The following is a 16571-nucleotide window of genomic DNA, read 5'->3' as shown; positions in this document are numbered from 1 at the left end:
CTTGTGGGAGGAGTGCATTCCTCAAAAACATTTTGGAGGAATACTGTATAACTGAGACTGAAAACAGTTTTCCCACTGAACGTTAAACAGATACTGAGAATGTAAAACATTATAAAGTGTGTTCCTGGGAAATGGGGGAGAATTGAACTTGCCAACATGAACCAAACTTTGCAGAGAAAGGAAATTTCCTGGGATGGAAGAAGTTGATAACAGTCAATAATTGTCAGATTATTTGATGAAGATAACAGCTCATATCGGGTGATTACTGGGGATCCCAGAAGATTCGTATAGAACTTTCAAAATCTTTAATTAGGTTTGAAACATTGTTTTGTGTTTTGATTGATAAGGTTTATCTAAAGGAAGAAATATGCTAACTTTAAAAAAATCAAGGTAAAGGAGGGACAGATTGATTGTATGATTGTTTGAGGACAGATAAAAAGACATTTATTGACAGTGAGATGGGAGTAGAGCTCAGTGATACAATTCTAAAATTTCACTCTGTGAATGAATGGAAAACTGCTTGAAGATTGGCTCCTGGTCTTATACTTCACCAATTTAGATTGCTGGTTTGACAACTCTTGTAATCATAGAATCCCTACAGTGTGGAAGCAGGCCATTTGGCCCATCGAGTCCACACTGACTCTCTGAAAAGCATCCCACCCAGACCCACCCCATAACACATCTCTGCACACAGTGGGGCAATTTAGCATGGACTATCCACCCTAATCTGCCCATCTTTGCGACCATCGGCGGAAACTGGAGCACTGAAAGGAGGGCAAAGGAATGTGCAAATCCCACACCAACAGTCGCCAGATGATGGGATCGAATCCGGGCCCTTGCAGTATGAGGCAGGAGCGCTAACCACTGAGCCAGCGAAATGGCTGATCTGTAAAACCATTTGAGAATAGCTAAAATGATGTATGAAACTTGCAGTTAAGCCACAGTTGAGAACAGGCTGTGAGGGAGGAATGACCTATTCCTAGTCTTGTGAAATTGGTTCAGATTATGTAGAAATAGAGTCATAGAATTGCAGAGCACAGAAACAAACCTTTTGGTCCACGCTGACCACATATCCTAAATTAATCAGGCGATCTGTTTGCCAGTATTTGGCTCATATCTCTCTCAACGCTTCCTATTCATATAGAGGCCTTTCCAGAACCCATCCAGAAGGCTTTCACATGTTGTAAATGTACCAGCCTTAACACAGGGCCTCTGTCAGCTCATTCCATACACGTATCACGCTCTGCGTGAATATTTATCCCTTTTGTCCCTTTTAAATCTTAGGTTTTTTTTAGATTAGATTAGATTACTTACAATGTGGAAACAGGCCCTTCGGCCCAACAAGTCCACACCGCCCAGCGTAACCTACATCTACATCTACCCCTACATACCCCTACATCTACATTTACCCCTTACCTAACACTACGGGCAATTTAGCATGGCCACTTCACCTGGCCTGCACATCTTTGGACTGTGGGAGGAAACCGGAGCACCCGGAGGAAACCCACGCAGACACGGGGAGAACGTGCAAACTCCACACAGTCAGTCGCCTGAGGCGGGATATGAACCCGGGTCTCCGGCGCTGTGAGGCAGCAGTGCTAACCACTGTGCCCCCGTGTACATCCTCTTCAGCAGCCAGACAAAATTCAAAAACAATAAAATGTTGAGTCTCGGGAAAACAAATTTGTGGCACCAGTCTTTCTTTCTCTCCTATTAGCATTTCGACTGAAAATTTGTCATTTACACCAACACCTCCACAGGTCAGACCACGCATGCTTCTCGGTGTCAGCAAGCACTGCGCATGTACGCCGGTGTCAGCAAAATAGTGCGCATGCTCCTACCTGACAGCGGAAACAGTTCTCGACATTCTTTTGATAGACCAATAGAAAGCGCCAAAAGACCGGAAGGAGTGTGGTCTTCCTGCCATTGAGGACGCCCCTATTCTCTGAATGCGGACATTAGACCATGAATTTGTGAAGCTGTAGTTGCTGTTCTTCTCTCTCTGAATGAAGATTGAGCTTCACCTCAGACTGCAACTTTCCTCTGTCCAACATCTGTGAGTACAACACACTCTTTTCTCACCCCCTTTTCCATTTTATTTTTTCATTCTGGAGTTCAGTTCTTGACTTGCAGCAAAGTTGGTTCAGGTCTGTGTCTTAATTAGCAAATACATGGCAAATGCAGTTACACTGTGTGAAGTTATTGTCTTTCCTGTGAAATAAAAACAGCAAGGAGATGCATTGTTGAAATTGTGATATATTGGGATGTGGAACAAGTGAGAGCTGCAGACGCTAGAGATCAGAGTCGAAATATGTGGCGCTGGAAAAGCACAACAGATCAGGCAGCATCCGTGGTGCAGGGCCGTCAATGTTTTGGGCAAAAACCATTCATCAGGAGGTAGCTTCAGCTCCCTTCTACTCAGGCTTTCTATCCCAGTCAATGCCAGTTGTCAGACAGGTGCAGCAAGCAATGAGCAAGGCAAGTGGTGTATTAGCAAGAGGAATTAAGTTCAGAAGTGGGGATGTCTTCCTGCAGTTAGGGGGTCATTGAATATATTCAAAGCTGAGTTTATCTGACTTTTGAATGTTAAAAGTAGTTATGGGGGAAGGCAAGGAAATGCTTTTTTAAATATTTTATTAGAAACTTTTTCAAATCTTTTATAAAACATCTATAGACAAAAAAGAACAATACCAAAGTACAGAAAGAGAGAGGCAGTACAACAATGTCATATCATGATACTACTAATAATGAACTAACTACTATTCTACCAGAACAACTGTACCTACTTAGCTTAAACTAAACTACAATCAAATTTTAAAAAGATTAAATTAAACTGAATTCAAATTAAATTACATCACATTATTTTATTCTATTTCACTTACTACACCTCCACTGAGGGTCTCGTCCCTGGAAGCTCCAGTTATTGTACCCATATTCTTTTCCCCCAGCCTCCCTTCCCAGGGCCCCACTGGTGCCCAAACTGATTCTCATGGCATACCACGGCCCTAGTCAATATTGCTGATAAGTCTGCACCCATATCATTTAGAAAGGATTGCCACATCTTGTAAAACCGCCCTGTTCTTTGGTGCATCATATTCACGTGGTAGTCTTGGGGGAGATGCTCCATCACTAGCTGACGCCACCCCGTAAGACCTGGGGTTTTTTCCAATGTCTATTTCATTAAAATATTCTTCCTTGCATAGTGGGTAAGAATGTTACACAGTCTCTTCACATGTTTCCCCAGGAGAGGGCAAATTTGCTAACCCCAGAAGAAGAAATGCCAGATCCACTTTAACTTCAATCCCGAGGATATCCTTCGGCTCCCTTACTATAGCACTCCAGTAAGTCTGGATCTTAAAACATGACCAATAGCAGTGTGTGAGAGTGCCTATAATAATTTTACATTTGGGACAACCTGGTGATACGCCTCTCTTGAACTTAGCTAGCTTCTCTGGCGCCATATGAGCCCTGTGTAAAATCTTCAATTTCGTGGCCTGTGTTTTGTTACGTATTGAAATTTTCCTTACATTTTCCCATATTTCTTTTCCATACTTCCAATGAAGTATCATCTCTGAGTTCCTGATTCCACGTCCTACAGGTTCCCTCCACGTCTCCGAAGGCACGTCCCTTTTGTAAATAATACAAAGTACTGACTGAAAGAACACCAGCACACTGGAGTACTTTTTCTCCATGTCTGACCTGTAAAGCTGAGCTGGGGCCATCGTCTTTTTCTGTATATAATCCCTTATCTGAAAGTACCGGAATGGGTACAATCCATATTTCTGACTTAGCTGGCTAAATGACATCAAGACCTCCCCCTTGAATAAATCTCCCAGACAGGAGATTCCCTTATTCTCCCATGACCTAAAGCCGGAGGCCATTGCCCCAGGTTGAAATCCTTGGGCTCCCACCAATGGGGTAAACTGTGAGGTCTTAAGCCAATTGCCCTCATCTTGCCTCATTATCCTCCAGGTTTTCACCGTATTTAAAATGATTGGACTCTTACACTCCTCGGACATGGATTTCATCTTATCCATAAATAATTAGGGAACAACGTAACTGCGAGGCTTCAACATCAAGCCAAATTGACCCTAAATCACCCCCATGCCCTGCCACCCAGCTATGGGAACAAAGTGCACATTTGATGTCTCTTCAAGTCCAGAAGGTTCACCCCACTCCCTCACCCTGCGAGAGCTGCAATTTGGTAAACTTAATTCGGGTGCGCCGGCGACACCAAATAAAAGAACCGAGCCAACCATTGAGACTCCGTAATACTCATGTGGGTAGCAACAACGGGAGCATTCTCAAGGGGTACAACAGGCGAGGAAGAACATACATTTTATTCAAGGCTATTCGGCCTAACCGTGATAACGGTAATCCCTTCCACTGCTGCAAATCCTGCTTTATCCTCTGCAGTAATTGTACATAGTTAGCTTTATACAGCTGGTAGAAGGCAGGAGTAATAAAAATTCTCAAATACAAAAATCCTTTTGACAACCGTCTAAACAGGAACTGCATTCCATCCTTCAGATCAGGCACCTCCACGAATCCCCCCCCGGCGACATGGCTTCCGATTTTGTAAAGTTGATCCTGTAGCCCGAAAAACAGCCAAATAAATTAATTGTTTGAATCAATCGAGAAAATGACTCCTGTATCATCATAGGTGCATTCAACAGGGAAACCTGTTCTGCCTCTATTCTGGGGAGGGGCTGGTTCTCCAAATTCAAACAATCTTTGTTTGGCAAAGGAGACCCTTTTTTGCCACCTGTGTGTGCAATGAGTCGAGAGCAACCCTGAGAGCTGCAGCGTGACGAGTGAAGTCCTAATATAAAATACTTCATCAGCGATCTATTGTTGCTCCACCCTCTGCTTCCTTCTAGTTGTTTAATATGAAATAACTAGGCCTCATAAATATGCCTTAGTGGCCTCCCACAGTATTGCCGGATTACTGGCCATACTTGAGTTGATATCCCAGAAGACCCTGAACTTTCTTCTGATGTACTCAACGAATTTACCATTCCTTAACAGGAATGGGTCCGTGCGCCAGTGCCGTGCATCCATTCCACCACCCTTGATTTTACCATCTAAATACACTGGCACGTGGTCTGAGACAGCTATCTGCCCAATTTTACAAGCCAGTGTTCTATCCAAAATATCTGATGGCATAAAAACATGTCAACTCGCGTGTGGCACTTGTGTTGGTTGGAATACAAAGTAAAATCTCTTCCATTCAGGTGGCGATGCCTCCACGCATCCACTAACCCCGACTCCTCACACTGGGGCAGCACGGTGGCTCAGTGGTTAGTTCTGCTGCCTCCCAGCACCAGGGACCAAGGTCCGATTCCGGCCTTGGATGACTGTGTGTGGAGGTTGCACATTCTCCCCGTGTCTGCGTGGGTTTCCTCCGGGTGCTCTGGTTTCCTCACACAGTCCAATGATGTACAGGTAAGGTGAATTGGCCATGCTAAATTGCCCATGGTGTTAGGTGCATTAGTCAGAGGGAAATGGGTCTGGGTGGATTACTCTTCAGAGGGTCAGTGTGGACTTGTTGGGCCGAAGGGCCAGTTTCCACACTGTAGGGAAACTAATCAAACGAATCATGTCCACCTACTGCTTAGATCGTGCAGTCATACATGCCAGGCCCCTTGTCACCCTGTCTACCTCAGGGTCTATGAGGAGATTAAAATCCCCTCCTATGATCGTACTGTGCACCCCAAGACTCATTAATTTAGCAACTCCATCAGTTAGAAATGTAAGAGGGTACACGTTGAGGGGGGTGGGGAATATACATTCAGGACGCCATACTCTTCTCCATGTAGTTGAGCTTTAAGAATGATGAACTGTCCAAGTTCGTCCTTAATTTTCTCAACTACCTGGAAAGGGAGGTTCCTTCTTATCAGTATAGCCACTCCTCTACTCTTAGAGCTAAAGGAGAAGAATACCCTATCATAACTCCCCCACCACCCCACCCCACCTTGCCCACAGCTAACATCCTGGATCCTTCCAACTGAGGCCGTGCCCTAACCGCAAGCAATTCACAGATGAAAAAAAACACATTATTTACATTCTGAGAGTTAAAAATGGATGCCCACTCCCCCCTTCCCCCCCCCTCCCCCCACACACACACACTCACACCCCTTCTCCATACATCTTAACCACAGGTATAGCCACCCCCAAACCACAACCAAAAGGACAGCAGTTAAAACAAAAGTCCTCACATAATGCACAACTGACCGATATCCTAAATAATTCTGGTTTTACATCAAGGCAGTATGGAGAAGCCGATAACCACAAAAAAAATGTAGAGAGAGAAAAGAAAAGAAGGGACAGAAAGAACTGTACCATTGTCTGTATCGATGGCCCCATCCCGACCTGAGTCCTTGAATTCAGAGAATTCACAAAGTTCTTCGCCTTTTCTGCTGAATCAAAATGATATACCGTCCCCCCATGAGCGAAATGCAACACGGCCAGGGACCTCAAGGAACATTGAATGTTCAGATCCCTTAATTTTCTCTGAACTTCATCAAAAGCTCTTTCTCTTCTTAATTCTGGCTCCTGAGAAGTCCTGAAAAGATATTATTCTTGTGCCTTTCATGCACAAAGCCTGTGGATCTCTTCCCAGTCTTCTTGCTGTTTCAATCACTAACTGTTTTTCTTTATAATGCAGGAGTCACACAAGGACCGTGCGGGGGCGTGGGTCCGGTCCGGACCTGCACATTGCAATCCAGTGAGCCCGCTCCAAACTCAACAGGCCCGACTCCAACTCCAGCCCCAAGAACGTCAGGAACCACTTCTCCAGGGTTCCAATGAGGTCTTTGCCTTCCTCACATTCCAGAAGACCCACGAGCTGTAAGCTTTTTCTCCTACTTTTGTTTTCCGGGTCGTCCACTTGCTCCTGAAGGACCCGAACCTGGTCTTCCAGCGTTTGGATCCTTCCTCCTGAGACCTCCGCCACGGTCCTCTCCTCTGCTGCCTATTCTCTTCGGGCCAACATTTGAATTTACTGCTCATGCTTTTCCAGCGTGGCAGATAGTGGTTCCACCGCTGCTTCAATCTTTTCTCAGAGTTTGTCAAACTCCGAGAGTAATTGCTGCTGCCCCATTAAATCCAAAGGGGCCGCCCTGGGAGTTTGAGCAATGGCTCCAGGCACCCCCCAATGCAGTAGGGGAGTGCCCTGCCTGCTGCACTCCTTTTGGCCCCTTTCCTTCATTTGCTTTCATCCTGGTCTTAAAGCTGTCAAACCACAATTTTAGCAGCTCCAGATGTTCACTAAGTTTATATTAGTTTTTTTTTCTCCTTCGGATGGTTAACGAGGGGGGTAAAGGTCCATATTGCCGTAGGATATGGCACAGAGCCCAACACAGCAGACCACTCAGACCACCGCCATCTTGGATCTCCAAGAAAATGGTTTTCAGACCAGGAGAGAACAGCTTCAGGATCGTACAGCACAGAAACAGACCCTTCAGTCCAACTAGTCCATGCTATGTTCTCAAATTAAACTGGTCCATTTGCCAGTGATTGGCCCATATCCCTCCGAACCTTTCCTATTCATGTACTTCTCCAAATGTCTTTTAAATGATATCACTGTACTTGCATCCACCACTTCCTCTGGACATTGATTCCACACACAAACCACTTTCTTAAAAAACAGTTTCTCCTCATATCTTTTTAAAATCTTTCTCCTCTCCCCTTCAAAATTTGCTCCCTCATCTTGAAACCCCCACCCTAGGGAAAGGACACCTGCTGGTCACCTCATCTATACCCCTCATGATCTTACAATCCTCTATAAAGTCACCTCTCAACCTATCCACCCAGATGTAAGTATATTCCTATCCAGTTATGATCTGTTCAGTGCTGGTGCAGGCTGGAAAAACCAAATGGTCTACCCCTGCTCCCAATTCTGTCACACTGTGTGAGACCATAAGACATGAGAACAGAAATTAGGCCATTCAACGCATTGAGTCTGCTCCACCATTCAATCATGGCTGATAAATTTCTCAACCTCATTCCCCTGCTTTCTCCCCATTACCTTCGATTCCCTTGATACTCAAGAAGCTATCGACCTCAGTCTTAAATATACTCGGTGACCTGGCCTCCTGTGGCAATTAATTTTATAGATTCAGCACCCTCTGGCTGAAGACATTTCTTCTTATCTCCATTCTGAAAAGTCTTCCCCTTTCTCGAAGGCTGTGCCCTCACGTTCTAGTCTCTCCTACCAATGGAGACATCTTGTCAATGTCCACTCTGTCTTGGCTGTTCAGTATTCTGTCGGTTTTAATTAGATCCCCTCCGAGTGTGGGCCTGTTAATCATCATGGACCAGACCCTTCAGGATGAGGTACAGAGGAATTAGGTTCAGCAAAGTGAGAATGGGGGAAGAGTCTGAGGGATGGAGATTTTCAGCTTTCTGGGAATGAAAGATGAAAGCAAGTTTGATATAAATTAGAATTGATTAGATAGGCAGATGGGCCAAGGAGTGGCAGATGGAGTTTAATTTAGATGAGTATGAGATTTTGCGTTTTGTTAAGGCAAATCGGGGCAGGACTTATACACCCAATTCTAAGGTCCTGGGGAGTGAAGCAGAACAAAAAGACCTTGGAGAGCAGGTTCATAGTTCCTTGAAAATGGAGTCGCAAGTAGATCAGATAATGAAGGAGCTGTTTGGTATGCTTTCCTCCATTGGTCAGTACATTGAGTTAGACCATGTTTTGGAATACCACATATAGTTCTGATCTCCCTGCTGCAGGAAAGATGATGTGATACTTGAAAGAGTTCAGAAAGAATTTACAAGGCTGTTGCCAGAGTTGGAAGGTTTGAGCTCCAGGGAAAGGCTGAATAGACTGGGTCTATTTTCCCTGGAGTGTTGGAGGCTGAAGGGTGACCTTATAGATGTTCATAAGGGGCATGGATAGGCTGCATAGCCAAGATCTTTTCCCAAGGATATGTGAGTCCAAAAGTATAGGGCATAGGTTTGAGATGAGAGGGGGAAGATTTAAAAATAACCTGAGGAGAAACTTCCTCACAAAGATGGTGATGTCTCTGTGGAATGAGCTGCCAAAGGAAGTGATGGAGGCTGGTAAAATTACAATATATTAAAAGGCATCTGGATGGGTACATGAATAGGAAGGGTTTTGAGGGATATGGGCCAAATGCTGGCAAATGGGACTGGATTAATTTAGGATATCTGGTCGGCACCATTGATTGGGCCGAAGGGTCTATTTCCGTGCTGTATGACTCTAATCGTCTTCAGTGAAAGTAGAAGTGTGGTTGTGAAGACTAGACTTCCAGAGTAGTTTTCAAAGATGTTTTGCCCTGAGTGGGAGCAGAAGTTACAATGAAATCTTTCGTTTGTGAGACAGCAACTGAGTGAGGGAGCACATCTGGAATTCTGGTGGAAAGCGGGAATTCATTGCACTGTGGGGATGAAGTGCTTTCAGGTTTACTGGCAGTAAGGACAGTGTGCTGAGTGGAGAACCGAGTGAAGGGTTAGGTGGGTTTTTGTTTTAAACTGCTCATTTCATTCAGCCTTCAACATTGTATTTCCAACGCGGTCCATCAGAAGGAGCAGTGAATCAGTAACTGGTATCGTTAGAAGCCTTACGATTTTCAGTACTGCAGGTATTGCATTGTTTCATCAGCATTGTAAAGGTTACAGGCAGCAGTGGGAGGTGTGGGCTGTATTCACTAGAAATGATTAAGCAGTTACAGAACACACATACGAGAGGGCAGGGTGGGACTTGTCTTTCCATTTGCAGAAAGGGGGAGGTTCTGGGAGCTGTAATCCGGAGCGCACACAACCTTGGTAAATCATTGAAGCCCTACAGTGTGGAATCAGACCATTCAGCCCATAAAGGCAACACTGACCCCTCTGAAGACCATGCCACTGAGACCCACACCTACCCCACCTATCCTATCCTGTCGTTTCTGCTGGTGAATTAGACTAGGACTAGGGGACATGGCCTCAGGATTAGGGAGAGTAGATTTAGGACAGAGATGAGGAAGAACTGCTTTCCCTGGAATGTGGTGAATCTATGGAATTCTCTGCCCAAGGAAGCAGTAGCAGCAGCTTAATTAAGTATATTCAGGATACAGTTGGCTGGGTTATTGCATTATAGGGAATTAAAGGGTAGTTGGGACAATGCAGATCGGAGGAGCTGAGATGATGACCTTAATGAATGGCAGAGCAGGCTGGATGGGCCAAATGGCCGACTCCTGCTTCTATTACTGTGAAACTATAACTGTGCATTTCCCTTGGCTAACCATCTAACCTGCACATCCCTGGACACAATGGGCAATTTAGCATGGCCAATCCAAATCAAGGCCGGTGAGCAGTGTGGTGATGTGGAAAATGAATGTTAGCGAATGATAAAAAGGGGCAAGGAGGATAAACGTACCAGCAATCAAAGCTGGATTCAAAAGATCACAAAAAATAAAAGTAAAAGCTGAATGTGTGCTGCATTGTAACAAAAGTGAATGAATTGGCTGCACACATTGAAGAGAATAATTATGATCTGAGACTCCTTACAGAGAAGTTTAATGGGAAGCTCGGTAAAGGTAGATGGTTGGCACTGTTAATCAAAGCACTGATCACAGGGGAGTCTGGTGTCAGCTCGGATTTCAGGTCCTGATTTCTCTGTCCTCTGTTGATCTCCCTGTTCCCACAGAGTAAGGTGTCGTATGTCCTCAGCTCTGCTGGGTTTTTGCTGAAGCTTTGACCCCCTTTTCCACCTTCCAGAACAATAAAACATTCAGTCACTCAAGGCCCAACCCACATTGCCCCAGCCTGTCAACCATCCAGACAGAGAGACTCATCGTAGTGGGGAATAAACAAGAAAAATGAAACAAAATTAGAAATAAATAGGTGAGTGTGTTTAATGTTTGTTCATTGGGAAGTAAGCCAGAAATAAAGGTCTCCCAGGATTCTTATGGTACCCAATTTGAGGAATTCTCTCTCCCTTACATCTAACTATTAGTACCCAACTCTGATTTATAACAACACTTACAGAAATAAAGCATTTGTGATCAAACAGCATAGACATAGACATTTGCTTTCTCTCATGCACGCACTCATGCATATAAGTGTATAGGGTGAATTTGTATTTGCAGAATTATATTTATAGAAACATAGAACATTACAGTGCAGTGCAGACCCTTCGGTCCTCAATGTTGCACCGACCTGTGGAACCAATCTGAAGCTCATCTAACCAACACTATTCCATGCTCGTCCATATGCCTATCCAATGATCATTTAAATGCCCTTAAAGTTGGCGAGTCTACTACTATTGCAGGCAGTACGTTCCACACCTCTACTACTCTGAGTAAAGAAACTACCTCTGACCATCTGTCCTATGTCTATCACCCCTCAATTTAAAGTTATATCCCCTCGTGCCAGCTGTTGCCATCCAAGGAAAAAGGCATTCATTGTCCAACCTCTCTAACTCTCTGATTATCTTATGTCTCAGTTAAGGCATCTTTCAACCTTCTTCTCCCTAACGAAAACAGCCACAAGCCCCTCAGCCTTTCCTCCTAAGACCTTCCCTCCATACCAGGTAACATCCTAGTAAATCTCCTCTGAACCTTTCCCAAAGCTTCCACATCCTTTCTATAATGCGGTGACCAGAACTGTACGCATTACTCCAAATCTGGCCGCACCAGAGTTTTGTACAGCTGCAGCATGATCTCATGGTTCTGAAACTCAATCCCTCTACCAACAAAAGCTAACACACCGTATGCCTTCTTGAAAGCCCTATCAACCTGGGTAACTTTCAAGGATCTACGTACTTGGACACCAAGATCTCTCTGCTCATCTACACTCCCAAGAATCTTACCATTAGCCCAACACTCTGCATTCCTGTTGTTCTTTCCAAAGTGAATCACCTCACACTTTTCCGCATTAAACTCCATTTTCCACCTCTCAGCCCAGCCCTGCAGCTTATCTATGCCCCTCTGTAACTGACAACATCCTTAGTCAGTATCCACAACTCTACCGACTTTAGTGTCATCCGTGAATTTACAAACCTACCTTCTATGCCCTCATCCAGGTCATTAATAAAATGACGAAGAGCAGTGGACCCAAAACAGATCCTTGTGGTACCTCACTAGTAACTGAACTCCAGGATGAATATTTCCCATCAACCACCACCCTCTGTCGTCTTTCAGCTAGCCAATTTCTGATCCAAACATTTGATTTTATTCAAAAAATGCGCAATCTGCTGGCAGTCAATACAGTCAGTGCATGCATATAATATTTTGTAAACTTCACTTTGGAAACAGAACTTGTCAGATTCAAAATTGGGATACAGACTGACTGTGACCTTATACCTTTAATGCATTGTCTGAGCTGAGGTGTCACCTTTTGTTACAAAACTTATGTTATCTCGAAGGTGATTTGTAAGAAGTTCTGATATTTACATATTAATGATACCTACAACCCATTCTAAAAGATTAAAGACTGATGGTTTGCCACGTCTGTATGTTTAGTTTCTCACTGGTGTTGGTGTCAATGCCTTGACCCTGTGTCTGGTTGTTTCTAAAGACGCTGTATTGCAGCTTTATCCTGAATTTATACAGTTTTTCTTTGCTTCCCAAAATCAGATCTGCTCACACTGAACAGTATCTCAATGTTGTGAAAGATGTTAACTTTCAGGTAGAGTTATTCAAAAGAGATGTTTTTACTTGTTTGGCCCTGTAAGATCCTAAATTAGCATCCTTCGGGAAAATTAGAGTGGAGTGAGAATGGATGGGGGAGTGAGATTGGGATGGTGCTTTCAATTTTGTGGAATAACAAAAGAAAAGATTGTTCTGCAGAAAAAGAATTGCTTGTTCTGAATTTCTACCCTGGACTGATGTTAAAGTGGAGATTTGAGACCTCCCAAGGAATCTCTTGTGGACTCAGACCTGTAAAGCCTCCCTCTTGGTTCGTCCCGGAAATCGTACTGTTTGGAAGTCTGGAATAAAAACCTGTTATGGACAGTTTAGTATAATTTTAGTTATCCCCTTTATTCACTAATAGCATCACTGTGACAACAGAACATTGATACCTATAAGATAAACTAACTTGGGTCTAATAATCTAGGAGAGTAGGTTACCAGCTGTTCAAATGCCCAGCAGGCTACTCCAATGTATTGATACAAAGTGGCTTCCTTTGTACAAAAGTTTGAAAAAGAAGTTGCATGTTCTTAATTAGACAGATAATAGTGAAAGACAATAATTCATAAGGAAGAAAAGCTCATTGACAGGTCTGTGAAGCTTGACTAATCACTCCTACAGGCCCTAAGCCATTCGTCAGGTGGGAAAAACAGCTGAGTTAGGGGCCTGCGAGTGAGAGAAACTCCTCTCATAAAGAGGTACCAGTCTCAGCTAATTGGAGAGTTCACAAGATAACCTTGCACAGCTCACATGTCAGATACAGTTCTTTTATAAAACGGCTTCTTAGTAAGGAGGGCAAACGTTCATCATAAAATGGCTTCCCGACACATTGTGCAAGAATCTCTTCAATATTCGACCTTGAATATTTTCTAAGCTAGGAGCAGACTCCTGCTTTTTAAGCACTAAACCATTCTGTACCTGAGGCAGAGATGTTACCGTAAGGTTGCATTCAATCTGATTCATTCGTCTTCGAATGAAACATGCCTACTTTTTCAAGTTTGTGATTCAAATTTAAATAAGACATAAGATCTAATTAGTTAGAATTGACAGTGGGGCAGTCTGTAAAAACAGCAAGTAAGTTAAAGCTTTCAGTATTTCCTTTTACAGAATTTGCATTTCATAACCAGAATTGGCTTCTCAAAATGCAATTAAATTCAATCCATACCAGCTAAGCACTAAGAGTTAATTTTCTGCTGGATTCAACAGCCTCAGCACTAAAATGGTGTCTCTCTCTAGTGTCCTTTTGAACTCTCAAGTCAGGGTTTTGTAACAGCAAAGATTTATTTTCTCTGTGACGGCCCTGCTTGCAAGGGGTATACGAATCCATTATAATTGGCAGCAACTGAGTATGAATTACAACGTTTTTGATAGTACCGAGTTTCATTTCAGGGTCAGAATCAAATACGGTCATTAATTTCACAATGGAACGGCTGTGAATGTTATCACTTGGTGTCCTGTTCATACAGATTCACTGATGCTAAGGCAAACCTTCTTAATTGTCTTACAGCATCCTGTTATCACTTGGTCAGCCGAGGTGTCCCTATCTTTTACATTCTTTAAGATGCCCCCCTTTTCTGAGTCTTGCTGTCTGTCTATTTTCTAGTGTAATAAATGTGTTCTATAATTCAGCATTACATTTAGTCTAAATGTTTAAAGACCTTCTCAGTGACAATGATGACTTTTGTAATCTCTTTTTACAGAGTATTTGATCTGAAAACTGAAGTTTAAAAATCAACAGATGACGGGCTTATGTCCAAAACGCCGACTCTCCTGCTCCTCAGATGCTGCCTGACCTGGTGTGCTTTTCCGCACTTTTTGACTCTGACTCTCCAGCGTCTGCTGTCCTCAATTTCAAGTCAATGTTTGACAGTCATTCAGTCCATTGGGACTGGAACGAGTTTTGACTAAGATTCTGTGAGAAGGAGCAAAGTTTTTTGGTCCCTGTTGCAGTACGTTTTCAGCATCAGTGGGACTGAATGAGAGACCCTACAGTTACAGCGTACTAAGTGTGGAACCTAAAACAGTTATCCAGCCTGGAAAGAGGAATTCACGGCAGGGAGGGACTGTACACGTGTTTGTGTGCCGCTGAAGCTTCAGCCATGGAGAAACCAGAGGAATCCCGCCCCGTGGAGAAACCTTGGAAGTATGGCGACTGTGGGAAAGGCTTCCATGTCCCGTCTGTCTTGGAGGCTCATCAGTGCAGTCACACTGGAGTCAGGCCATTCTCCTGCCCTGAGTGCGGGAAGGGGTTCAGCAGTTCCTCCACCCTGCTGAGGCACCGACGGGTCCACACAGGGGAAAGGCCCTTCAGCTGCCCTGAGTGCAGGAAGGCTTTCAGCAATTCCTCTGACCTACTGAAACACCAACGGGTCCATACCGGGGAGAGACCATTCGCCTGCTCAGAGTGTGGTAAGGGGTTCAGCAGTTCCTCCGCCTTGTTAACCCACCGGCGGGTTCACACAGGGGAGAAGCCTTTCAGCTGCCCTGAGTGTGGGAAGGCCTTCACCCAGGCCTTTTCCCTGCTGAGGCACCAGAGTGTCCACACAGGGGAGAGGCCATTCACTTGCCCAGAGTGCGGGAAGGGGTTCAGTGATTCCTCCGCCTTGCTGACCCACCGACGGGTCCACACAGGGGAGAAGCCTTTCAGCTGCCCTGAGTGTGGGAAGGCCTTCACCCATGCCTCCAACCTGCTGACCCACCGGTGGGTCCATACCAGGGACAGGCCATTCAGTTGCCCCGAGTGTGGGAAGGCCTTCAGCAATTTCTCCCACGTGCTGATCCACCGGCGGGTCCACACCGGGGAGAGGCCATTCGCTTGTCCTGAGTGCGGAAAGGCCTTCAGCAATTCCTCTGACTTACTGAAGCACCAGCGGGTTCACACTGGGGAGAGGCCCTTCAGCTGTCCTGAGTGCGGGAAGGCCTTCACCCAGGCCTGCAACTTGCAGAGGCACCAGCGGGGGCACCAGTGCTCCCAACAATCGGATTCTGCCGGTGAGGCTGCTGTGGGTCACCCCCAGGACTGAACCTCCTGCCCAGTCTGACAGTGGGAGAGTTGGTGGGCTGGTTTTGTTTTCTGCTGGACTGCACCCACTCCCACGGTGGCTCAGTGGTCAGTAGCATTGCCTCACAGTGCCAGGGACCAGGCTTTGATTCCACTATTGGGGCAACTATCTGTGTGGAGTTTGCACATTCTCCTTCTGTGCCTGCGTGGGTTTTCTCGGTGTTCTGGTTTCCTCCCACAGTCCAAAGGTGTGCAGGTAGGGTGGATTGGTGAAGTTAAATTGTCCCAGTGTACAGGGATGTGTAGGTGTGGTGCATTAGTCGGGGGAAATGTCGAGTCATAGGGCAGGGAAATGGGTCTGGGTAAGTTACTCTTCAGAGGGTCAGTTTGAACTTGTTGGGCTGAAGGACCTGTGTCCACACTGTAGGGATTCTGTGATTCTATGAACTTTGATCCATTGGGTGCTACTGCTCGTTGAGCCCAGGACTGCACGTTCCCACTGAAACAATCTGCACAAACCTAAGCCTATTAGGCCATTCAGCCCATTGAGTCTGCTCTGCCATTCGTTCGAGACAAAAACAAACTGCAGATGCTGGAATCCAAAGTAGGCAAGCAGGAGGCTGGGAGAACACAGCAAGCCAGGCAGCACCAGCAGTAAAGTCAGTGTTTCAGGTATTAACCCAATTCATTGACTTCTCCACCAGAAATGATTTACCAGGATGTTGCCGAGAGTTTGGGCTACAGGGAGAGGTTGAATAGATTGGGGCTGTTTTCCCTGGAATGTCAGAGGTTGAGGGGTGACCTTATATGGGTTTATAAAATCATGAGGCGTATGGATAGAGCAAATAACAAGGTCATTTCCCTGGAGGTTGGGCAGTCCAGAACCAGAGGGTTTATGGTGAGAGGGGAAAGATTTAAGTGGG

General features: G+C 44.9%; 1 protein-coding gene across 1 annotated transcript; it reads left to right on the top strand.

Moving 5' to 3' along the window:
- Positions 1-6803: 6803 nt before the first annotated feature.
- LOC140460646 (uncharacterized) lies at positions 6804-15797 on the top strand. Its single transcript, XM_072555262.1, has 2 exons — positions 6804-6849; positions 14348-15797. The coding sequence occupies exon 2, from the start codon at positions 14747-14749 to the stop codon at positions 15668-15670; it is 924 nt and encodes a 307-aa protein (XP_072411363.1). The 5' UTR covers positions 6804-6849; positions 14348-14746; the 3' UTR covers positions 15671-15797.
- Positions 15798-16571: the final 774 nt, after the last annotated feature.

The sequence above is a fragment of the Chiloscyllium punctatum genome, chromosome 36 (assembly GCF_047496795.1).
Source record: "Chiloscyllium punctatum isolate Juve2018m chromosome 36, sChiPun1.3, whole genome shotgun sequence".
Classification (NCBI taxonomy): domain Eukaryota; kingdom Metazoa; phylum Chordata; class Chondrichthyes; order Orectolobiformes; family Hemiscylliidae; genus Chiloscyllium; species Chiloscyllium punctatum.
This window is presented reverse-complemented; position numbering and strand designations above follow the sequence as displayed.

Excerpts from the sequence above, each read along its gene's own strand:
- LOC140460646 (XM_072555262.1), top strand. The coding sequence starts at position 14,747 with ATGGAGAAACCAGAGGAATCCCGCCCCGTGGAGAAACCTTGGAAGTAT.